Genomic DNA, 24,000 nt, shown 5'->3' on the forward strand with positions numbered 1-24,000 from the left:
GCATGTGGGATCTTCCCAGACCAGGGCTCGAACCCGTGTCCCCTGCATTAACTCCCATTTTTCTGGGGCAGAAACTTGAGTGGCAGGAACTTGCCTAAAGGCGCACAGCTGGATGGTAGGGCCAAGGCTCTCCGGGCTCCAGCCGGGGGCCTCCGTCCGTGAGGTCTGAAATTGGGGAGCTTCAGAAGAGAGATGTGGCGCTGGGGGCTGCCAGCGTGAAGGTGGGGGACTAAGGGATCAGGGTGGGGATGGGACCTCCAGGGGGAGGAGTGGGGCGTGGATGGGTCCCAGGCTTGAGGTGGAGAACTGCTTCCTTCCGTCTCCTTGCCTGCGCTGCCTGCCCCAGGCAGGAGCACAGCCATGGAGATGTGTGGGTTTTCTGTTCCCCTGCGGCTCAGCCTCAGAATCCTGTTTCCTCATTCCACAACGTGGAGGAAGTAATGGTAGCCACCCTCTGAGGCTGTGGGGAGGGGAAGGCACTGTTGCCGTGTACGGGGCACTTGGCACGAGCCTGGGTACCGTGAGTGTGTAAGAAAGGAGAGCTGTGCTCTTCACCTGCACAGCATGGGCCTGAGCTGGGCCAAGGGATGAGGCCTGTGTCTTCAGCCCATAAATGTGTAACATGGCCTTGGACAGGACCCTCCCACCTCTGCTGGCCTCAGCCTTCCATCCATGCAATGGAGGCCACTGAAAGAGAGAATCCCCAAGGAGCTCCCCTCTCTAGGCTTCTGTACTTCGATGGGCAGGTTTAATGGGGCCCGAGTACAGAAGACAAACCAGCAGATGGTGGCAGGGACCCTGACCCCCGTGGACAGGGATCCTGGGCCTCTGCTTGGAAGAAAAGTGGATTCCAGGACTTACTGGGGTGGGGGGGCATCGATCCTCTCCTGTGGGTCAGGTGTGTCGCTTGCCTTATCTAAATCCCGTCCTCGTGATGACCCCGAGAGGAAGGTACAAACACCTGCATCTGACGGGGAGGAGACTGAGGTCCAGGGAACTCGCTTGTCCACACAGCTGCTGCTTGGCACAGATGCGGTTCTAACTGAGGACTGTCGGGCACTAGAGTGTTCTTTCCACTGGAGAACTGACGACTAGACTCATGGACATGAGAGAGAGAGAGAGAGAGAGAGAGAGAGAGAGAGAGAGGAGAGGGCATTCCTGACTCCCAATTTTTCTCAAGATTAGGGACATAGAACGTCTTCTTTGCTAATTTATCCTTACAGGAGTGAGGCTGTTCTTGGCTACTTTAAGTTCGATACGTTAAACAACAGGCAAGTCTTGCTTTCCAGCACAGCTAAATAGCTGTTGCTAAGTCAGGTTCCTGCGGAGCCTACTTTAATGAATAAGCCAAGCAGAGTTTATAATTGATGGCTGGATACATCTGGGGGCTCCTGCAGTTGGAAGTAGTTTGTTCTCTTGAATAAGTTAAACATCACCCTCCTAATTGTGCTAGCACAATTCATTTGCTGCCTTAGCACAATGTCTCTCTGCTGGGTGGAAGGAAAGAGTGTGGGCTTTGCAGTGAAGCCCGGCTCTGCCAGTGTCTGCCAGAGCGGTGTGGCCTTTTTGGGCAAGTTGCTTGGTATCTCTGAGCCTTGGTTTTTCCAGTCTCAGATGTGGGTAGAAGACCCAGGGTCCACAGGCTCGTTTGGAGGATGGGACTGGCATAGGTTTTGCAGATCTCACGACGGCTGTCTGAGATGGGCAACTACTGCTTCCTCTGCCGAGTCCAGGCAGCCTTCTGCAATGAGAAGTTGGCGTCTGTAGTAACTGGGGATGGGAAGCTGCCCCACCCCCTCCCAAATAACTCTGCTTCTCTGTCGGTACAGAGAAAGAGAAAGACCCCAAGTACTGGAGAGACCAAGCTCAGCAGACCCTGAAAAATGCCCTGAGGCTTCAGACTCTCAACACCAACGTGGCTAAGAATGTCATCATGTTCCTTGGAGACGGTGAGGCCTGGGGGCCCAAGGGAGGGGCTGGATGGGGGCCCAGGGAGGCAGGCAGAGGTGAAGGTGGCTGTGTTGTAGAGGCTGGGGCCCTGGGGGCATGTTGAAGAGGGTGGGAGAGCCAGGCTGTGGACCCCAAGGGTCTCGGGAGGGAAGGAGGAAAGGGGCCACCCAGTCATGCTCTGGTGCCCACTGCTCAGCCTACCTTGGCACCTAACTCTAGGGACCTCTGGGTGCCCAAGAGGGCTGATTGGAGAGGCTGGGAGCCCGAGAGACTGAGGCCCCCTGACCCCCACCCCCCGCCACAGGGATGGGCGTCTCCACGGTGACGGCAGCCCGCATCCTCAAGGGTCAGCTCCACCACAGCCCAGGGGAGGAGACCAGGCTGGAGATGGACAAGTTTCCCTACGTGGCCCTCTCCAAGGTGAGCTCCAGCCCCAAGCCTCCCACCTCTCAGGAGGAAAGCGCAGGGGCATGGCATTTGCTGGAACCCTCAAACCTGCTGGCAATGCGGTCAGCCCTCCCGGGGGCTCTGTGGCCCCTCTGTGAAGTGAGGACAGTAGCGGCTGCTTCCCAAGACTCTGGGGATTTCAGCTCATTGATTTCAAAATCTATTGACGCATAACATACATAGAGAGAAGTACACCGGTGTACAGAGTGAATTTTCACAAACTTTGCACATGTCTGTATGACCAGCATCCAGGTTGAGAAACTGAACATGACGGCAGCCAGGGGTCCCCCCACGCCCCCCTCCAGTCCTTGCTCCTTGACTTCTAACACCATAGATTAGCTGTTCCTGCTTTTGTATTTGACGTAAATGGGATCACGCAGTGTGTACTCTTTGCATGGGGTTCTGTTATGTTTGTTCTCTCCCAAGGTGGCTCAGATGGAAAGTGGTAGCTTTGTTTCTGGTGTTGTAGTTGCTGGTGGCGGTGGTGTCACATAATAAAGGTCTTTTAGACACTCTGGGCCAGGTCCTGGGCTCCCTTCTGGGGGAATAGCAGGGACTGTAATGTTTCCTGGCCTTTAAGGAGCTCTCAGGCTGGTGGGCAGGGAGATGGGCAGATAGTTTCAGACCAGAGGTCTGAATAGTGGGGGGGGTCCCCATTTCCCCATCCTAGATCCTGCCTCCCCCTAACTTTCCCTCCCCTTCACCAGCCTCCCTCACTCCCTCAAGAACCCCCTCCGTCTCCCTTCTCCACGGCTCACCTGCCTCCCCCTCCCCCTTGCTGGCTTCTGCAGCCCCAGACCCAGAGAGAGCTGACCCAGCCCCCATTTCTCTGCCAAACGAGTCTCCACATATTGGAACACTGCGTTCCCGCCCCTTCCTGCTACCCTGGCTGCCAGGGCGCAGGACGTGGGCAGGAAGCAGGCAGCTAGGTGATCCTGTGGCTCTGGGGGGACCTCAGTGGGTAGCAGGGCTCAGCCAAGGCCGCGAGAGGCCTCTGTCTCCCTCATGCCCAGGCCCCATGGTGAGAGTGGGGGTCGGAGGGCAGCAGAGTGCGCCCAGGCCGGGCCACCTCCTGACCCTCCTTTCCCGCCTGCAGACATACAACACCAATGCTCAGGTCCCTGACAGCGCGGGCACCGCCACCGCCTATTTGTGCGGGGTGAAGGCCAATGAGGGCACCGTGGGAGTGAGTGCAGCGACCCAGCGCACCGAGTGCAACACCACTCAGGGCAACGAGGTCACCTCCATCCTGCGCTGGGCCAAGGACGCAGGTGAGTGGGGCGAGTGGTGGGGAATCGGCCCGGCTCTGTGGCCTGTCTGAGCCTCTTTCCAACCGTACAATGGGGAGAGGGTAGAAGAAGATGCTCTCTAGGGCCCTTCCAGCTCTGAGGTTCTGGGCCTCTGTGAAATAGTCATGGATTCCTTTCCATGACAGCGAAAGCTAGTGGTTTAGGGGGTCGCTCAGGTGTGCGTTTGCTCCCAGCTCATTTCCCTGAGTCTATTCCTTTGACTATGAAATGGGCATGAAAACATGGCCCCCTCCCAGGTTTAGTGTGAGGAAGGTCAGGGACAAGCCCAGCACTGTTCCTGTGGGAGTTCAGTAAATGTCTACCCCTTCTCCCTTCCTCCTGGGAATTGGGAGGCCCTGGCACGTGCCCCCAGGGACTTTGGAGTCAGGCTATGAGGCCGGCTGACATAGGTGACAGAACCACACTCCACCTGAGAGCCCTTCGGAGGGGCCCTTGTGTTCCTGCAGGGCAGCCGGGGGGGCTTCCTGCAGGGTGGGGCTCTGCAGGGTCCTTGGTGGAGGGGAGGGCTCCGGCCCAGGTGCTCACAGCTCAAGGGCCCTCGGGACGGGGGAGGGTCACAGAGGCAGAGTATCTGAGCTGCCCGGATATTTGGAAGCCACCAGCCCCACCTTTAGTACGGATGTGGAGACTGGGGCCCAGGCAGGCAGCAGAACTGACCTGTCTTTAACTAGGAGAGGGAGGGGGAAGACAGCTCGGACACGCCCATTTCCAGACGAAGCCAACCCCTCCTCTCCCACACCCCAGGGAAATCCGTGGGCATCGTGACCACCACGCGAGTGAACCACGCCACCCCCAGCGCCGCTTACGCCCACTCTGCTGACCGGGACTGGTACTCGGACAACGAGATGCCCCCGGAGGCCCTGAGCCAGGGCTGCAAGGACATCGCCTACCAGCTCATGCACAACGTCAGGGACATCGAGGCGAGTATGGGAGTGCAGCCAGAGTAGGGGCTTGTGGGTCCGAGGCCTCAGGCCTAGACTGGCCCGGGAAAAGCAGTTTGGCCTGGCTCCCCTCACACCTGGGAGGGCTCCCAGCCCATTAGGGGATTTGCGGTTGGGGCAGGGAGGCACTGTAGGATTTCTCCACGGTGGGGCTGAGGGACGAATCCTGATGTGGCCGCCACCACAGCTCAAGAACCAGGCGCCCAGGGATTATTCTGTAAATTGGAAACTGGCACTGCACTGGAGCGTGGGGGTGACACAGTGCCATCTCAGGCGAGTACCTGCCCTGTACATTCCCACATGCACAGACAGGCACGCGTCCCGTGCACTCAGGCAGCATGCCCAGAGAAAAGGCGGTGTGGGCCGTGGTTAGCCCGAGCTCTTACTTTAAAACTTGGGTTCCAGTCCTTGCCCTGCTGTTTGCTAGCTGTGTGACCTTGGGTCAGTTACTTAACCTCTCTGAGCCTTCCCTTCTACAACCCTTTTGTGAAATGTACCTACCTTATAAGCCCATTGCAAGATCTAAATAAAGTACTCCCTGTAGAGTTTAGCCCTGGGCCCAATGCCTAGTGACTGCTCAGAAAGTGGTAGCATTTATGCACGAGCAGCCACATGTCCCTGCCCTGAAACACCAGCTTTGACATACGGAGCAGGCTTAGCACATGTGCACCCCAGCATTGTCCACCGGACGTTCAGATGGGTCCCTACTCTCTGTTCTTAAATGAGAACCTCTGGCTTGTTCCCTTTTCAGACTCTTGTTACCTACTGCCAGGGGCTGGTGAGGGGGTGAGGGGACTTCGGCCCCCAAGCCTAGAATGGGGGTTCAGTGAGGCTCAGAGAGCCCCCAGGTCCCTCCTACCCCTTACCTCTGTTTCTACTCCCACCAGACAAACTTCCTGGCTCCCAGACCCATCCTCTGCCCCCCCATGCCATCCCCCCAATTTCTAAGTGCCACCTGGCCCCTCTTCCAACCCCTCATTCTTCTGAGCAGTGGACTGAGTTGCCCTTCTCGGGACACGTAGTCCCGTTGATCGCTCCTAGCAAGTGACCGTCTCAGGCAAAGCCGCCGTTCTGACTTTGCCTGTACCCGACTCATGTCCTGGGACAAGTCGCTTCCCCTCCCCAAGCCTCAGTGTCCCCACCTGTGCAACAGGGGCAGACAGCCCCACCTGCCCCCTCCCAGGGCCGCTGGAGGCTGAGATGAGGTCATGGATGTGAGAACATTTGTTGTACAAGCACAGGGTGTAATTACGGGGCTGCTCTTGAGAGAGATTTGGCAGCATCAGCCTGAGAAGGGGACAGGAGCTTAAAGGCTTCTGTGGTGGGGGGTGGCGGGGGGAGGGGTGTGAACTGGGTTTAGGGGGGTGGTAAGCCGCAGAGGCCACTGGGGGTTGAGCTAGGGCGTGAGTGGGGAGGTGGGGCAGCTGTGAGGACTGCCCCTCCTCCCTCTCCTCTCTCAGCCTCCTCGTCCTTCCCTCTCCCTTCTGCCCCTGCATCAGCACCACCCCAAAGCCCCCCAGCCCCCAGGCTGTGCATGAAACAAAAATCCTGGTGTCCGCCCTGAAAATAAATATCTTTTGCTAAAAAAAAAGAAGAAAAAAGAAAAAGAAAAATGAGAGACACAAACCCAAACCCCAAAGCCAAACAGCAAGTCTGTTATTTGGGAGTTTAATGAGTGTGTGAAGTGCCTGCTGGGGCTGGAAATGATGAGGCTCCAGGCAAGAAGATTGGGGGCTTCATTTTCCATTCTGAAAATGCCAAGGGGTCAGGTTCTGTGGGAACAATTTGGTGGGGCGGGGGGCCAGTGACCCTGGGTCCCCTTCTCCTTTTTTTAACAGCCTGCCCTGCCCCCAGAGCTCCTGGCTGGAGCTGGCAGTGAGGAACTTGGAACTACTTGGATCTCTGCTACTTCTGGCCGTTGAGAATACCTTCCACGGGAGGCCAGCCCCAGGTGCCGGGACTGCACTGCGTCACTGCATTTCCTCCTGGGACAGTCCAGTGGCTGGGACAGTCCTGTGCGTGGCCGTTACTTCCATTTTATAGTTGAGGAAACTGAGGTGCAGAGAGCTTAAGTGACAAGCCCTTGGTCAAGATGCAGTAGAGTCAAGATTCAAACCCATGTCTGACTTCAGAGCTCTTTCTGGTTCCCCAGGATCCAGCCTGGTCCTGGGGCCAGCCTGTACCCCTCACCTGTACCACCGGCCTGGACTCCTGGCTCCCCCTCCACCCTGTGGAACCTGGGTTCTGAGGAGGGAGCTGGAATGGAAGGTTGAGAAGGGTGCCCATGAAATGCCAGTCCCAGGACAGTGGATCTGAGGCCAGCCGTCACTGGGTCTGCTCTCCCAAGGTGTCAGCCAGGGGCAGCGGCCTGGGCTGACGCCCACGGTGACAGGAGGACACCGGTGTGCTGGTCACTGCGGGCGACGGCTATTATGCTCTTGGCCCCCGTTTTAAAAATAGCCAGGACTTCAAACATGGACTCCCCAGGAAAACAAACAGTCCCGCGTCCGTCTGCCCAAGCGGGTCAGCACAGTGGGTAAAATTAGCCTGGCGGTGACTGCACAGACGTGGGTACTGGCCCGCTGTTTGCCAGGCTCCCAGCTGGGCTGCCCCAAGAGCTCCCTGGCTGTGGGGGGAGGAGGCTCTCGGAGTCCCCATCCTCAGCTCCGTGGATCCGCAGGGCCCTGGTGCTGGGGCTGGAGGAGCCTCGGGTTTGGATCCTGGCTCCTGCCCCTCACTGGCCGTGTGGCCTTATGGGAAAGAAACCACATTCCTACACCCATTTCTTTATTTGGAAAACAGGTGACAGGGGTTCCCTTACAGCCTTGGTATGACGTTGAATAAGATCATGTATCTCAAGTCCTTAGTGCCTGACACACACTCTGTAAATGGTATTATTCTCACAGAAGCCCAAGTTATGCGTCGGGCTTCTGGAAAGCCGAATAAGGGAGGTTAGCTCCAGTATTTCACCCAGAAGCCCAAATCACAGTCCCAATAGCCTCGTGATTTCATCCCTGCCCCCGAGCTGGAGAAGTGGAGGCTCGGGGAGGGCAGCGTGGACTGGAGCCAGGACTCGCCATGCTGGAGAAGCTTCCACTCCACCCGCCGGGCCTCCAGGAGCCCAGCTCTCCAGGCGGGGCCTCTGGAGCCTCTGGATGTCATGGCGCCCTGGGCTCCTCACGGCTGTGTCCCCTTTAGGTGATCATGGGGGGCGGCCGGAAGTACATGTTCCCCAAGAATAGAACCGATGTGGAGTATGAGATGGACGAGAAGGCCAGGGGCACGAGGCTGGACGGCCTGAACCTCATCGACATCTGGAAGAGCTTCAAACCGAAACACAAGGTAGCCTGTCCGGGGGCCTGATGGCTGCAGGGTACGCCTGCAGTGGGCAGGGCTGCGGGAACCCCTCTGAATCCGTGTTCATTTCTGTAGAGTGGGGTCGTAATCCTTACCTCAACGGGCTCAGAGGGCTTTACAGATATATGAATGGCACATAGTAGGTGCCCATCAATTCCTCCCCTCGAGACCACAGCGGGCCAAGGAATAACCTGCAGAGACGTTCAGTCCACCTGCACCCCTACTGTGTGCAGGGCCCCTGGCTAGGCATGAGGTCCAAAGGATGAGTCAGATGGTTAAGGAAACGTGGAATGCTGTGTGCTTGGATGGCGAGACGCCCAGGAGCTACGGGAACCCAGAGGGGACAGACCACAAGGGTGGGGCTGAGAAGCCCCGACAAGGGGGAGGAGGGGGAGGAGGCAACACTGGGAGGGTCTTGCAGGCAGCCGTGGCAGGGAGGGGCCGGGCTGGGGCACGTGCTGGCCTGCTGGAGCATGGGAAGACCTGGGCGCTGGCTCCCTGGAGCAGCTCCGGCCCTTAAAATCCGTCTGCCGGCCGCTGGGCCTGGGGCAGCTGGGGTCTGGGAATGACTGCGGCCAAGACTGAAGACAGTGGGCAGCAGCCTGGCAGCCACTTTGAGGTCACTCTGGGGTTGGGTTTCTGAGGGTTCCAGGACTGGCCCCCGGGGAGGCCTTGTGGGACAGGGCCGGGCCAAGAGCGGGGTGGGGGGTAGGGTCTGGGGAACGGCCCCCCGGGGCTGGTAGGGGTGGGACTGAGCTGCTTTGAACCTTTCCCACTCCTGAGTCAGCTCAGGCTAGACCAGAGCCCCATCCCAGCCCGAGTCAGAGAGACACCGCCACTCCCAGCCTCAGTTTCTCTACCTGGAACGTGGGACCAGAGCTTAATCCTTCTTGCCCAGGCAGGGGGCTTACCCTGGAGCTCAGTCTAGACACCAAGAGGGAGAGAGGCGCCCACATCACTGGACCTGACAGGGTATCACTTCGAGGTTTCGGATAAGCCACACATCCTTCGCAAATCATGCCTGAGTATGGGTTAATCTGTGCGTCTCGGTGTCCTCCTCCGTAAAATGAGAATACAGTACCGACCTTGTGTGGGTGATGTGAGGGACAAATGAGATCACACAGGAGCATCATCTCCGTGAAGGAGGGGAGCTCCACTTTCTTAGCCTTCCCACCCTCCTTCCCAAAGCAGCCCCTGAGGTTCAGAAACCTCTGATCCCGATGCCATTGGCCAGGGAAGGCAAGGGGCTCTCTAGTGGACACACAGCTTATTCCTGGTAGTTTGGGACCCCCCAGTCTAGGCCTGAATGGTGCCATCACCAGGCAAGCTGGCCAGCCCCTTCCCATGGCCTCTATGCCCTGGGGAAACAGCACTTCCTTTATCTCCCCCTTGGATGGGGTCCCTAGGGCAGAGCTAGGGCTTTGCTTCCTCCCTGGCTCTCCACAGCTCTCAGAATACACATAGCCCATACCTCTCAGTGGACACTCAAGGCCCCCTGTGATCTGCACCTCCCTCTTCTTTGCTCCCTGATCCCTCCCCGTGCTTGGAACTCTACTCCCTGACCCCAGGCTGGTCAATTCCTGCTTGTCCTTCAAGGCCCCATTAGGACATCAGGAAGCTCTCTCTGATCCTGCCTCGAGGCTCACAGTGGTCTCTGGTCTCCAAATTCTCATCTCCCTGCATTAAAATTTCCCATGTATTTGCCATTTCCTTTTTTTTTTTTTTTTTTTTTTTGTGGTATGCGGGCCTCCCTCTGCTGCGGCCTCTCCCGTTGCGGAGCACAGGCTCCGGACGCGCAGGCCCAGCGGCCATGGCTCACGGGCCCAGCCGCTCCGCGGCACGTGGGATCCTCCCAGACCGGGGCGCGAACCCGGTTCCCCTGCATCGGCAGGCGGACGCGCAACCACCGCGCCACCAGGGAAGCCCCTATTTGCCATTTCTTGAAGGCAGGGATGGTAGGTCTTCGGGGAGGGATTTTAAATGACTGAAGAGAACCAGTACATGCCGCAGACTCTGAGACCAGCTGGGGTTAGTCCTTCCGACTTCCCCAGCCCCGCATGGCTGACACCACCCTCCTTCCTAGCACTCTCACTATATCTGGAACCGCACCGAACTCCTGGCCCTCGACCCCTACACCGTGGACTACCTCTTGGGTAAGTGGAGGGGGGTGGAGTGGACATCCAGCTGGGTGCCCGGGGGGATGAGGTCCCAGGCTGCCCCCCTACTTAGGGACCTTTGCCCTCAGGCTCCAGGGCCTGGGAGGGGTGAGGGAGGGGTTCTGGTTCATAGAATTAGACCTGAAATCTGCTGGCTCTGCAGGGTGAATAGCTCCATTGAGCACAAAGGGAAACAAAGCTCAGAGAAAGGAAACAACCTCTGGCATATGCCACACAGACAGTTAGAATTAGGGCCCAGGTGAGTTTGAACCCTGGCTGGAGCTGGGACTTAAACAGATCCTAGACTGAGGAGCAAGGGGACCCAGAGCCAGCCCTGCTATGTTGCCAGGGCAGAAGCCAGCTAGATTGTCGCCAGTGGTCTTGACTGGGGGCGGGGGGGGTGCCTCCATTTCCCCAGGGAGTGGGAAACAGCTGTGGGGCCTGGGGGCGGCTCCAGACCAGGTGGAATGAGACCCTGAGTGCCACCAGGCAGACATCTGGGTCCTCTTTCCCTTCTGGCTATTGGGCCAAGCAAGTGGTGGCAAAACCTCCTGCAAATCTTTCTCAAGAAACACAGCCCCTGGGTCCTGGGTGTGTCACTGGAAATTATGGGCTTAGAGCTGGGCACCTGGAGGATCCCTCAGATACACACACAGCTCTCTACTTGCCTGGGTCACACAGCACACACCCCATACCCCACACTGGCTGGGTAGAGTTATGCATGTACCCATGGAGTAAGAAAGTTCTGTTCATGGATCTTAGAGCCAGAGTGCTGGGTTCAAATCCAGCTCCTACCACCCATGAGCTGTGTAACCTTGGGCAAGTGATTTCTCCTCTCTGCGCCACAGTTTTCTCTTCTATAAAATAAGGATAATGAATCCTCCGTAAAATGGGGATAACAATAGGGCCTACCTCAGGGTTGTCATGAGGATTAAGTGAGCTAATATATAAGTTACCTGTTGCTGCATAACAAATTATCCCAAAACTTTACAGTTTAAAACAACTGTAAAGTTGTTTTATTTATAATGATTGTTGAACAATTTATTCCTTCACAGTTTCTCTGGGTCAGGAGTCTTGCGAGTGACTTAGCTGGGTCTCTCGTGAGGTTGTAGTCATCTGAAGACTTGTCTGGGGCTGGGGCTTCTGAGGTGGCCCACTCATATGGCTCATAACTTGGTGCAGGCTGTTGGCAGGAGGCCTAGCTCCTTGCCACGTGAATCTCTCCATTGAGTTGCTTGAGTGTCCTTACAACATGGCGGCTGGCTTCCGCCAGAAATGTAAGAGTATGCAAGGCCAAGGCCACAAAGTGTTATGCCCTGGCCTGGAAGTCACACACCATCATTTCTACAGTGTTCTGTTGGATACACCGACTAGCCCTAGTCAGTGAGGGAGGGGCACACACGGGCATGAATTCCAGGAGGGAGGATTATTGGGCACCATCTCAGAGGCTGGCGCCTAAGTGCTTCCAAAGCACATAGGACAGCGTGTGGCACAGAGTAAGCACTCTGTTAATTGGAGCTCTTGCTTGGCTGCATGCACTCATGGAAGGGCAAGGTGTTCTGGAAGGACATCCAGGTACTTGTGGAATCTTGTGACATGGGTAAGAAATGGATCACTCTCCTTACTTCACAAGGGAAAAAACCGAGCTCGGTGAACAGCAGGGACAATGACCCCAACCCTTCTTCTGTTTCACTGCATAGGGCACTGAGCCCTTCAAGCCTGACCTGTAAACGACATGTAAATACACACCCAGGCTGCCTTGCTGAGGCCAGGACACAGTCCTCTGCCATGTCCAGGGCTCTATGGGCTCAGGGTGGGCTGATGGATTGGAATCCCAGGTCTCCCACTTAGCAGCTGAAAATAGCAAGGTACTGAACACTTGAGGCTCAGTCTCCTCCTCTGTGAAATGGACACGGTGGTCCCTCTCACCATGGCGTGGCTAAGAAGGTGAAAGGAGGAAGCGCGCCCAAAGCACCTGGCACAAGTCAGGCCTGCAAGAGCCACCCAGATGAGCTTCCATCCCCCCACTTTACCCCCAAGCTGTGTGTGGGGACCCTGTGCTCCCTGAGACACCCACATCCTCCCGGGTCCTCCTCAGGTCTCTTTGAGCCAGGAGACATGCAGTATGAGCTCAACAGGAACAACGTGACTGACCCTTCACTCTCCGAGATGGCGGAGGTGGCCATCAAGATCCTGAGCAAGAACCCCAAAGGCTTCTTCTTGCTGGTGGAAGGTAGGAGTTCAGGGCCTGACTGCAGGGCCACTTCCCTGGGAGCTTCCAGATGGGTTCAGGGGTAGGGCGGTCCAGCTCTCAGAGAGAACTGTCCAGTTTGGGGATGAGCAGGGAGATTCCTTTAGGGAGATGGGTTGTGGAGGGAGGGGGGAAAAGGGGGCAGTGCTGAAGTTCCCAGCCCAACAAGCAGCTCTCCTTTGGGCGTGGAGATGGCACATCTGGCTTACTAGTCCAGGAAGGCTTCCTGAGAGAGGAGGCAAGTTTCTTCCTTTTGGAAATACCTCCCCAAGGCCTGGCTCTGGAGGGGTGTGCAGGCCCCTCAGCTTCACTCCTCCCAAAAGACAAATCGGCAGGCCCCGGTAGACAAATGTGCTCTTAGCAGCTGCCTGGCTGGGCCCAAGGACACCGGCCCAGGGTCCTCCTCTGTAGGTGCCCATCGGTCTGCGGGAACCCTCGCAGCTGGACAGCAGACCTCTGATGTTACTGGGCCTGAGTGGGAGCAAGGTCAGAGAGGAGAAGGCCCAGGGCGGGCCCTGGTATATCCTGGGGTCGCCTGGGTTGGGAGAGCCAGACCCTTCAGGAGGCAGCGGTGCTGTATGCCGACATTCCTGGGGTTTCCCCGCAATGTTGTGAGGCCCTGGAGTCATTGTCCTGATGCTGCCACCCACTGGCTCTGTGACCTCTACCTGTACGTTTCTGTAAAATGAGGCCAAAAATAGTCCCCCTCTCCAAGAAGGGTTATTAGCATCCATTGTGTTCAGAGACATAATGTACTTGGAACAGGGCCCAAAAGAGAATAAATCCTTGATGCTTCTATTATTATCATTATTATGATTACACAGTAGCTAAGTCAATCACAATAGGAAGTGAGAGGAAATGATAAAGTTTCCAGAATCTTCCAAGGTTCTAACAACTATTGTCTTCCATGTTCTAAATGGACACACACACACACGGACGTATTTGCACACATCCTTTCACCACACATACGCACACGCTCAGGCCCCTCCGCCCTCCAGAGGCCAGCGGCCGCCAGCCCAACTCGGCGGCTTTCTTGCCAAGCCCCGGGGTTCCCACTCAAGCACGGCGGTCTTGGCCTGGCCCTGAATGGGCCTCTGATGCCGAAGAACCAGCCAGGAACCAGTGGTGGTGAGCACGGGCTCCCCTGGGAGCGGTCCTCTTTGTGAACGGGGCCAAGACTGGGCCCGCCAGACCAGCTGCTCCCAGAACCACAACAAAGGAGGGACCCACCCTGCCAGCCTGCCGGGCCAGAGTGGTGAGGCCCAGGCTAGCAGGAAGGAGGGCGGCCAGGCACCCAGGCTCAGGACCCTCGGAGTTGGGAGTGTCCACCAGGCATCGTCTTCCTGTTAGAGATGGAAGGTGTTCTCTGAAGTCACACAGCCTTAGCCATGACCTTTAAGCCAGGCTTAACGCCAGGCCTCCTGTGCTCATCTGGGGGAGGTGGCATGAGGTGCAGGCTTCCCCAGGCCTTTATGGAAGGCTGCCGTAGGCACTGCCCAGGCATGGAGGGCTTTTCCCCTTTAGGAGCGTGCTTTACCCTCGGAGGGGATGTATTCCAAGCGGAGATGGAAAACCAGGGCTTTACAGTGAGTCACACCTGAATTCAAATCCCAGCAGATCCCACCTTGGACACATCACTTCCCACTCCCGGCCTCAGCTGCTCCATCTGTAAATGGGGCTAATTGTACCCATCTCTGCCCACGGTTGTTGTGAAAGGGAAACAAGGCATCAGCTTAGGATGCCTGGCCCCTAGTAGCCATTCAGGCATGTTGGGTCCCTTTCCTACCTCTCCGAGGTCTTCAGGGACACCAAGCAGCTGAAGAAGCGGTGATGGGAGCCGAGTGGGGTGGCGGACCTGCTTTAAACCCTGGCTTTGCACTCTCCATGCGTGGGCCTGTGGTCCAGCAACTCGCCTTCTGAGGAGCTGTGAAGGTCGAATGGCTGTGTCAAATGCCTGATGTGGTGCCTGGCCCAGGGCAGTCCCCTGGCCGTCACGGGATGGGAATTGGGGGTCAGATCTCCTTCCCCGCCCCCTCACTGGAGGCCTTTGCCTTGGTGTCCCAAGGGGGAAGGATTGACCACGGGCACCATGAGGGCAAAGCCAAGCAGGCACTGCACGAGGCGGTGGAGATGGACCGGGCAATCGGGCAGGCAGGCACCATGACCTCCGTGGAAGACACGCTGACCGTTGTCACCGCCGACCACTCCCACGTCTTTACCTTTGGCGGGTACACCCCCCGTGGCAACTCTATTTTTGGTAGGTGGGCCTCCATGGGGGTGGGCATTGGGCACTCCCAGGGTCTGCCCTCTGGGAGCAGGAGTGGGGTGGGAGACCTGGCAAGCCCAGGGCCTGGCACGTGTGAGACTCAGAATTGGGTAGGGAGGAGAAGTCACTGACAGGTGGGGGAACACAGGATGGGGGATGGAGTGAAGTGAAGCCTGGGTGGGTGTATGGGTGGCCGCCTGGATGATGGATGGGTAGAAAAATGAGAGGAGAGGATGGATTAATGGACAGGGGAGAGGAAAGGGTGGATGGATGGATGGAAGGATGGAAGGACAGACCAACAGATGGGAGGATGTGGGCACAGTGAAAACTGAAGGTCGGCTGGTTGGAAATAAATTGGGATTGGAAGGCGGCTTCCTTGAAAGGGGACCCAGGGGTTGCCAAGCTGGGGGCTGGGGACTGTACTCCAACATGACCCCTGGACCAGTGCCTCCCTGTGCAGGTCTGGCCCCCATGGTGAGTGACACAGACAAGAAGCCTTTCACGGCCATCCTGTACGGCAACGGGCCTGGCTACAAGGTGGTGGGTGGTGAGCGAGAGAATGTTTCCATGGTGGACTACGGTAAGACTGCAAGGCCCAGAGCTGGGAGGGGACAGGGCACCCCCTTAGGGATGAGCTTGGAAACAGTGTAGTCCTGTGGTTAAGGCTGGGGGAGGGGGTGTCTCAGAATAGCCAGGACTGGAATCAGAACAACCTTAATTTGAATCCCCTCCTAAAATCTAGCAGCTCTGTGACCTTGGGCACATAACTTCACCTTCCTCAGCTTCCATTTCCTCCACATCTACCCCCTAAGTTTGTCTGAAGGACTAGATAGATCTGGTGAGCTTAGCGTGGTGCCCGGCACGTGCAGGTGCTTGCTACGTTACACTGTCGTTTTTACTGGCTGTATAATATTCCAGTGTGTGAGTCTTCCCAGTCTGCTTATCCAATTCCATATTGTTGGATGTTTGTTCATGATGTCCCCAGGGGTCCCTGGGGGCCTAATGGCACAGCCAATGGCAAGAGGCTCTCCTGGGTTGACCCTTCCCTTCTAATCCAGACGGCCCGCATGAGGTCTGGGGGTTGAGAGTGCAGGCTTCTGTGTCAGAACACACTCAGGCCCAAATCCTGTGGCCTGGTGCGAAATGACTTCCCTCCCGTGAGCCTCAGTTTCCTCTTCTATAAAATGGGGGCACTCAGGCCAACCTGGAAGGGGCACGGGGAAGCTACTGCATAGTGCCAGGCCCCTGGTAGGCTCTCAGCAAGTGTTTCTTCTGGCCCGCAGCTCACAACAACTACCAGGCACAGTCCGCCGTGCCCCTGCGCCACGAGACCCATGGCGGGGAGGACGTAGCCGTCTTCGCCAAGGGCCCCATGGCACACCTGCTGCACGGCGTCCACGAGCAGAACTACATCCCCCACGTGATGGCTTACGCAGCCTGCATCGGCGCCAACCGCGACCACTGTGCCTCCGCCAGCTTGTCAGGCAGCCCCTCCCCGGGCCCTCTGCTGTTCCTGCTGGCCCTGCTCCCCCTGGCCATCCTGTTCTGAGGGCCCAGGGCCTGGGCATCTACCAGCCCATGACAGATGGTTGGCCCCCCTCTGCTAGTGCTGCCCACTCCCCGGCAGCCCACACCTCAAGGGGCGGGAGGCAGAGGCCTCCACAGCCTCTGCAGCTGCCAGAAAGGGGACCCAGGAAACCAAAGTCTGCCTGCTGCCACCTCGCTCCCCTCTGGAAATCTCCACCAGTTGCTGGCCTCCAGCCTCTGCCCCCACCCGCTGCCCCTTTGGCCAACAGGGTAGGTTCCTCTCGGGCAGGCAGAGAGCATAGACTGCAGAACTTCTCAAAGCATCTTATTTTTCTAGCAGACATATTTCTCCAGACCCAGAGGCCTTGGAGCTTCTATGGAACATTCCGGATCTGACCCTCCCACTCCCCTCTCCTTCCCTCTGGAACCCACCAGGCCCCACCAGGCTCATGTCCCTGTCCCCAAGCCCAGTCCTAACTGCAAGGGAGACCAAGTCCTCCTCCTCAGGATGGGGGTTTGCTCACTCACTCATTCCAAGGCCGCCTGGGGCTCCCAGGAAGTCAGCTCCTGGGACTGGCCGTCCAGCCCAGGGTGGCCCAGGCTGGGAAGAGCAGCCTGGCAAAGCAGACACTTCCCAGCTCTGAACACACATGCCAGCTCCTCTATGAAGTGACTCTCCTGTTTGGAACAGCCAAAAATTTTTCTCTTTTTGATGTTGGTTAAAAGGGAACGCAAAACATTTAAATAAAACTTTCCAAATATTTCTGAGGACAGGACTGAGTCTTTGTGGTCAGTGAGGAAGAGACTGAAATAAGATCATTTCTCTGGGAAGAACTGGACTTAGGGCCCAGGAGCACAGGTGGGGTTGGACGGGGAGAAAGGGGTCTCCTGCTGACCTGGGGACTTCACCGCACATTACCTGGGCGACTTTGGACAAAGTCCTTTGTGTCTCTGCCTCTCCATTTGCTTATCTGTAAAATGGGAGACAGTCCACTCTGGGGTTGCCATGAGGATTAAAGAAGACTGCCTCTGTGCCCTGAAACCCACGGCAGGAAGGCCTTCAAGGGCCCTGGGACACCCTTGCTGCATGGCGCCCACAAACAACTGCCCACCCTGGCCCATTGTAGCTGTTCCTCCATTCATTCACTCAATAAGCATTGAGTATGAACCAGGCACTGTACTAGGTCCTAAGAATTTAGTGGTTGCCCTCACAGAGCTTCAGCCTAGAGGATTGTGATTTTTCCATTCCTGATTGTCAAGCCTGGGTACCAGACTCAAGATTACACCTGATATTGGGGGTATACAGAGTTCCCCAAGTTTGCTCCTCTTTCCTCAATTAGAATCAAAGTCCCAATAATGATACTAATCCTAAAAATTAATATTGATCATTTACCATCTGCCGATCTCTGTGCTTGATGCTTGTATGCATTCAGTTCATTTAATCCTCACTAGGAAGTAGGCCTCCATCATCCACATTTATAGATGAATCTATTTATAATGCATTTCCAACCTCCTGCCAACCAGGCTCTGAGGCAGCCAGTACTAATGACTCATAACAGGGGCCAGTTAAATTTGAACTTGGAAAGATGAGAAATTGTATGTCAGAAGCAGACATCCTTCAAGAATGAAAATGCAGCTGAGCAGATTTCTCTTTGAGGTTCCTAGCAGTCCTGGCAAAAAGGGAAGCACAGCCGAGCTGATGCTGGGATAACAAATTAAACTACATGCCTACATTCTCGCCAGGACAGACACCTCATCTTCAACTGTACATTACAGCATTTTCATTTGTTATTCTCATACCATCTTCATAATTTTTGTCATATCTCTGTACTATCATTTCCTAAACACTTCTTTTTTTCTTTTTTTAAATTTATTTTGGCTGCACGGGGTCTTAGTTGGCGGCATGCAGGATCCTTACTTGTGGCATGTGGACTTCTTAGTTGGGGCATGCAAACTCTTAGTTGCGGCATACATGCGGGATCTAGTTCCCTGACCAGGGATCAAACCCACATCCCCTGCACTGGGAGCACGGAGTCTTTACCCCCTGGACCACCAGGGGAGTCCCCCTAAACACTTCTTTAAATTCACATTTAAGCAGTCTGTTTTTAAAAGTTCGCCTGGGACTTCCCTGGTGGCACAGTGGTTAAGAATCTGCCTGTCAGTGCAGGGGACACAGGTTCGAGCCCTGGTCCGGGAAGATCCCACATGCCGTGGAGCAACTAAGCCCGTGCACCACGACTACTGAGCCTGCGCTCTAGAGCCCGTGAGCCACAACTACTGAGCCTGTGAGCCACAACTACTGAAGCCCGTGCGCCTAGAGCCTGTGCTCTGCAACAAGAGAAGCCACTGCAATGAGAAGCCCGCGCACCGCAACAAAGAGTAGCCCCCGCTCGCCACAACTAGAGAAATCCCATGTGCAGCAACAAAGACCCAACGCAGCCAAAAATAAATTAGAAAAAAAAAAAAAGTTCGCCAGTACCACCCAAAATCAATTTACATGTCTCTGGGGTATGCAAACCATCCTTTGTGTCTTAGGTTGGGTTTTCCAGAGGCAGACTCTGAGACAAGGATCTGAGTACAAGTAGTTTATAAAAGGAACCCAGAAAGCACCAGGCAGAGTGGGGAAGTCAGCCGGGAAAGGGAAGGATATGTTATTAAGCAGGTAACCATTTTGGACAACTAGGGCTCAGTCCCACTGTGGGCCTCCAGGAGACTGTGTAGAAGATGTATCTCAGAGTTATACCGCTGTGGGGTGAGGGAGCCGGGGTATTTATTCTCCAGCTCTAATCCCTCATTGGCTAAGGGCTGCTCCCAGGAAAATGAACACCCTGGCCCTTCCAAGCCGCCCCTGGAAGGGCTGAGAAAAAGCTCCCAAGCATGTGCTAGAACAGTAAATGCTCAAAGGATACAAACAAAGCACCATCATATCTGTTAAACTTTGGGATGGGGTTCAAAAGCATGGGCTGTGAGTCAGAGCGATAGGGGTTCCTGTCTCTGCTCCATCACTTTCTCTTTTCTATGAACTCAGGAGAGTTCTTTAACTTCACTGATGTTCCATTCCTGCATCTGAATGTACAGTCCCAGCACCATGCTGAACACATACTGAGGCTTTAGGATGCCATGAGAAACAAGGAGCTCCTCCTGCCGTGAGTCCAGGCTGTGGGCTGATGTCTGCTTCAAGAATAATCAGGGATGCTCAGGCGCCACTGCTCCAGAGTCTTCCCCATGCCTCCCTCACCCAGGCTGGACCCCACACCTTCACGTCACTCATCACCCCTTTATTCTAACTGTTGGTGGCTCTGAGTCCTAATCCAGGCCAGGGGCCCAGGCAGAGGTCCCAGCTCCACCCATCCACCCGCAGAACTAGAGGCTAAGGGTGACAGTAAGATGCTTTCTCAGGGAGGAAGACTGAAACTAAGCTGACAAATCCTCTTCTAGTCATCCAGACAACCCTGTCTTCTGTTAAAGAGAAATCTAGAACTTAACACAATAAGAGTTTATTTCTATCTCAAACATCTGGTGGTGCCTCTGGTCAGGTGCCTGGGACTCAGGTTCTTTCCATTATGTGGCTCTGCTGTCCTCTAAGTTCCAGATGTTCTATCTAACCAGAACGTCTATCTGACCAGCTCACCAATGAGGGGGGTGGGAGGGACCCACTTTTTAACCACTTCTTCCCGGAAGTAACATATGTCCCTTCTACTCACAGTGCATTGGTGAGAACTAGTCACATGATCCCATCAAATGCAAAGGAGGCTGGGAAATGTAGTCTTCAGTTGAGCTGATGTTTCCCACCAACAACTCTAGCAGGTTCTCAACCGCGGCACTACCAGCACTTGGGGCTGGGTGCTTCTCTGTTGTAAGGACTGTCCTGTGCATTGTAGGATGGTTAGCAACATGCCCAGCCCCTCCTCACTAGATTTCTAGGGGACACAATCGCTGCCCCCCACCCCCACTCAACAGTGAGAACCTTTGCCCCACAGAAAGGAAGGGGTGTAGGAAGTTTGGGTTGTCTTGTCTCACCTTCACTTATGCTCAGGGCACCTTCCAACTCGCGTGCTCCCCAGACGTCACTGAGTATCCTCACAGTGTTTCAGAACATTGGGAACTTGCACAAAAGATTTGAATATCTGGCTTTTTTTTGAAAAATTGGAAGGTGTGCTGGCACTGCCCCACGTTTCTGCAGGGCAGTAGTCAGCTGGAGCTGAGAGACGGCTGCCCATCTTGGGGGTACCTCTCCTGTTGGCCTCGGTCCCCAGGGTTCCCTGTACCCTTATGCAAAGCCCCTCCGGACTGCTGTTACCTGTCTGGTCGTTGTGGAAACTGAGCTTGTGGCCCCTGCCTTATTCTGGGCCACAGCCTGGGCCACGCCTGGGAGACACCTGCGAACAGGCCCAAGGCTCTGTCCTCAGGAAGTTCATGTCTCATGGCAGACACCACCAGAGGGAATCCCAGGGCCGTGGAGAGACAAGGAACTGTGGGGGCATGGAGGGGGCACCTAACCAGCTGGGGGCACAAGTGGGGTGGGCACGGAGACAGAAGGCAAAGAATGAACTGGGGCTTGACAAGGTGAGGAGGACTGAGGCAGGCATGAGGCTACAGAGGGGAATTCAGAGGAAACGTTGTGGGAAAGATGGGCAGGAGGGCCTCAAATGCCATTCCAAGAAGCCGGGGGTTGACCTTGAAGAGCCTGGGGAGCCATGGAAGATTCTGGAGCTGGGGCGTGAGCAACATTTTTGAAAGATCATCTTGGCGGGCAGCTTTGAGAAGAATTAGAGGCTGGGAAACCAACAAGGAGTCTGCTGCAAGAGGCCAGGCAAGGGAAGCTGGGGTCATGGAGATGGGGAGGAGGAAGCAGTCCCCAAACCTGTGCCTGAGAGTCTCAGTCCTGTTTGTGAAGAAGGAAACCGGACCAGCATGTAAGTGGATAGATTGTCAGCAAACTTACTGCTCTGAGATGGAAGGCAGGAGGGAGCAGGGGACCTACAATGCACCGCACACCCTACTAAGCACCCAAGACAGGGCAGTGAAGTTGTAGGATGGTTAGTAGCATGCCCAGATGCTAGACACATCCACATACCCCACCACCATCCTGTGAGCTGGACGATATCATCCCCATTTTACAGATTAGAAAGTTGAGGCTTGGCAGGGCACAGGGACCTTTTCCATGGCTTGTAAGTGACAGCTGCAAGTTGAACCCAGGTCTGCCTGACCCCCAGTCCACCTCCTCCAACTCCCTCCGAGGCGCTAATCTCTCCAAGGAAAACAACCCCAGCCCCATCAGCCACAGAAGCCCTTCGATCAGGTAGTGAGATCCCCAAAGCAGCAGCGTTTATAATTAGCCCTGGTGGCTAACCCCGAGACCTCCCACCAAGATCTGGTAGCAGCCGATCTGGGGGTGGGGTGGGGGATTAAGTTCTCAGAAGAGGATTTGGGCTTCCGAGTTCCTGTGTGGCTTCCTGGGGCCTCCTTGTGATGCTGCCTTGATCATGGCTCCAGGCTCTTTTCTGGCTCCTCAGCCATCTGCCTGCAACCTCAGGATGGGGGGCACTCACATGACCCACCAGCCCAGCAGGGGCAGGCGGGGCAGGGGGCCGCCACCGGCCAGTGCTGGCTCTCCCTGGAACCGAGGCTTAGAATCACTGAGGTAGTAGAAACACTGGCTACAGGCACAGTTGTGGCCATTTCCATGGTGCTCCCTGAGGGCCAGCACTCTTCCTAGGGCTTCACAGCGCACTTAACTCATTTATCCGCCCAACCACTCTCCGAGGGCAGGGACTGTTACTGTCTCTGGATTACAGATGAGGAAACGGAAGCAGAGAGAAATCTGATAACTTACGTGAAGCCCCACCACTAACAGGACATGGAGAAGGACGTGAAGGCAGGCAGCGTGGCTGCGGAGTGCGGGGTCACTGGGCAGGATGAGGAAGAGAAAGGAGGAGTCGGGATTGTAACTCCGCAAAGGTTCGAGGGAGCAGGGCTGCTGGCATCAGTCAGGAGATCCTGACCTCTTGGGCCTGTGCCCTTGTCCCGGTGGGGAGTGCCCAGCAGCCTCAGGCAGAGCCCCTGCCTCCCCCTGCCTCCCCCTGCCTCCCCCTGCCTCCCCCTCCCTCCCCCTCCCTCCCCCTCCCTCCCCCTGCCCAGGCCAGGGCGCGTGGCCCCAGGGTCTCTGAGGTGAGCCTGGGCTCGAACACTCTGGCTGAGGGCCCTGTAATCAGCCTCCTGCCCACTCAGGTGACCTGGTTGGGGAACAGTGGTAGCTAAGAGGCCGCGGCCTGAGGACGGGGGCTGGGTCAGGATATGGACAGGCTCACGGTGTGATCATTCCCTCTTCTCCCAGAGCCCTTCCAGGGCTAAGGCCTGAGCAGCTGCTGCCTGTTCTCAGGGTATGAACAGGTGCTGTCCTGACATCCAGCCTCAAGGCGAGATTCAGTGCTGGATGGGCCTTTTGCCCTGACCTCCACTCCTGAGGGATCTCCTGGGGACAGTCCTCTTTCCATTGTCGCCCAGACAAAGCTCAGGGCTGGAGTTGGCTTCTGCAAGCCAGGGAGGAAGGTAGCCCAGAGAGGGTCAGAGACCAAGTTGAAGTCACACAGTAAAACGGGCAGAGGAGCCCAGCTTCCACCTCTGGTGAAGAGTTCTCCCAGCCTCCTGACCCTGGGTCCAGCCAGCTCAGGGTCAGCCATGCCTTGGGACTGTGGGTGCCAGTGAAAGAGGAGGACTCGCAGGAGCCCAGTGCCTGCCTCACGCTGGCATCTCAGCAACCCCGTCCCTGCCAACCATCTCTCTCCACCCTCTTAGGTAGGGCACTGGCACTGGCCCCATTTTACAAATAAGAAAACCAAGGTCCAGAGAGAGACTGGGGGCCCTGCTGTAGCTGGTGGGCAGGGAGGACTTGTCTGAGGAGGTGACATTTGGTCTGAGACCCAGTCGGTAAGAAGGTGGCCTTTCAAAGAGCTGGAGGAAAGATTATTCCAAGTAGAATAAAGCAAGTGCAAAGACTCTGGGGCAGGAATACTCTTAACATGTTTGAGGGACAGAAATAACCAATGTGGCTGGAGCGCAGAGAAAGGGGAGACAGTGGATGAGATGAGGTGGGAGTGGTGGACAGGAACTGTGTCGCGTGGGGCACGACAGGCACCTGCATCTTCTTCTGTCACACGGGAAGCTTAGACGTGGGGAGCGACACAATCCAGCTTATGGAAAGATTGCTCTGGCTGCCATGCAGGGCTCAGGAAAGCCAGCAGCAGATGCCGGAGGGCAGTCTGGAGGCCTTTCTGTTGCTGGGGGTGGAGGTGATGATGGCTTGGACCAGCTAAGTGTGGTGGGAAGGGGCTTCATCCCAGACACGTTTGGGAATTAAAGCCAGCCGGGCTTGCTGACGGGCTGCATGCAGGGAGCGGAGGAAGCAGCGGAAGCAGGGATGCCCCTTCAGTTTGGGGTCTGAGCACCGGGGTGGAATGCCATTTATGCATATGGGGGAGCAGATCTGGGGAGAAAATAGAGAGTTGGTTTGGATCACGTTAGCTTGGAGATGCCCATTGGACTTTGGAGTGGACATGCTGGTAGGTAGTTGGGAAAGAGTCTGGAGTTCAGGGGAGGAGCCTAGGCCGGAGATAGAAGGATGAGCGTCATGATGACATTTAAAGCTATGGGGGAGGGAGAGGATGAAACGTGCCCAAGATCACAGAGAACCAGTGGCCAGGATTTGAACTGGGCTCTGTCAGACTCCAAAACCCATGGGAGCTCTTTCCACTCCATCAGGCAGTCACCTGGGAGAGGGGAACAGAGCGGGCTG

At 56.1% G+C, this 24,000-nt stretch overlaps 1 protein-coding gene across 4 annotated transcripts; it reads left to right on the forward strand.

The window, feature by feature from the left end:
* Positions 1–1,822: 1,822 nt before the first annotated feature.
* ALPL (alkaline phosphatase, biomineralization associated) lies at positions 1,823–16,973 on the forward strand. 4 transcript variants are annotated; one of them, XM_028485818.1, is made up of 10 exons: positions 1,823–1,949; positions 2,255–2,370; positions 3,494–3,668; positions 4,452–4,627; positions 7,847–7,990; positions 10,089–10,158; positions 12,260–12,394; positions 14,478–14,669; positions 15,139–15,258; positions 15,962–16,973. In XM_028485818.1, the coding sequence occupies exons 1-10, from the start codon at positions 1,934–1,936 to the stop codon at positions 16,225–16,227; spliced, it is 1,410 nt and encodes a 469-aa protein (XP_028341619.1). In that variant the 5' UTR covers positions 1,823–1,933; the 3' UTR covers positions 16,228–16,973. The 4 variants fall into 4 exon arrangements, with proteins under 4 accessions (XP_028341619.1, XP_028341618.1, XP_028341615.1 ...); XM_028485817.2 differs by having other exon boundaries at positions 1,835–1,949; positions 15,124–15,258; XM_028485814.2 differs by having other exon boundaries at positions 1,843–1,949; positions 3,515–3,668; positions 15,124–15,258.
* The last annotated feature ends 7,027 nt before the right edge of the window (positions 16,974–24,000 follow it).

Source organism: Physeter macrocephalus, unplaced genomic scaffold (assembly GCF_002837175.3).
Source record: "Physeter macrocephalus isolate SW-GA unplaced genomic scaffold, ASM283717v5 random_724, whole genome shotgun sequence".
Classification (NCBI taxonomy): Eukaryota; Metazoa; Chordata; class Mammalia; order Artiodactyla; family Physeteridae; genus Physeter; species Physeter macrocephalus.

What these genes read in the sequence shown, in the direction of transcription:
- ALPL (XM_028485817.2), top strand. An exon ending in ACAACGTCAGGGACATCGAG is followed by an intron (nt 4,628 to 7,846) that starts GCGAGTATGGGA and finishes TGTCCCCTTTAG; the next exon opens with GTGATCATGGGGGGCGGCCG. An exon ending in CTTCTTCTTGCTGGTGGAAG is followed by an intron (nt 12,395 to 14,477) that starts GTAGGAGTTCAG and finishes TGGTGTCCCAAG; the next exon opens with GGGGAAGGATTGACCACGGG.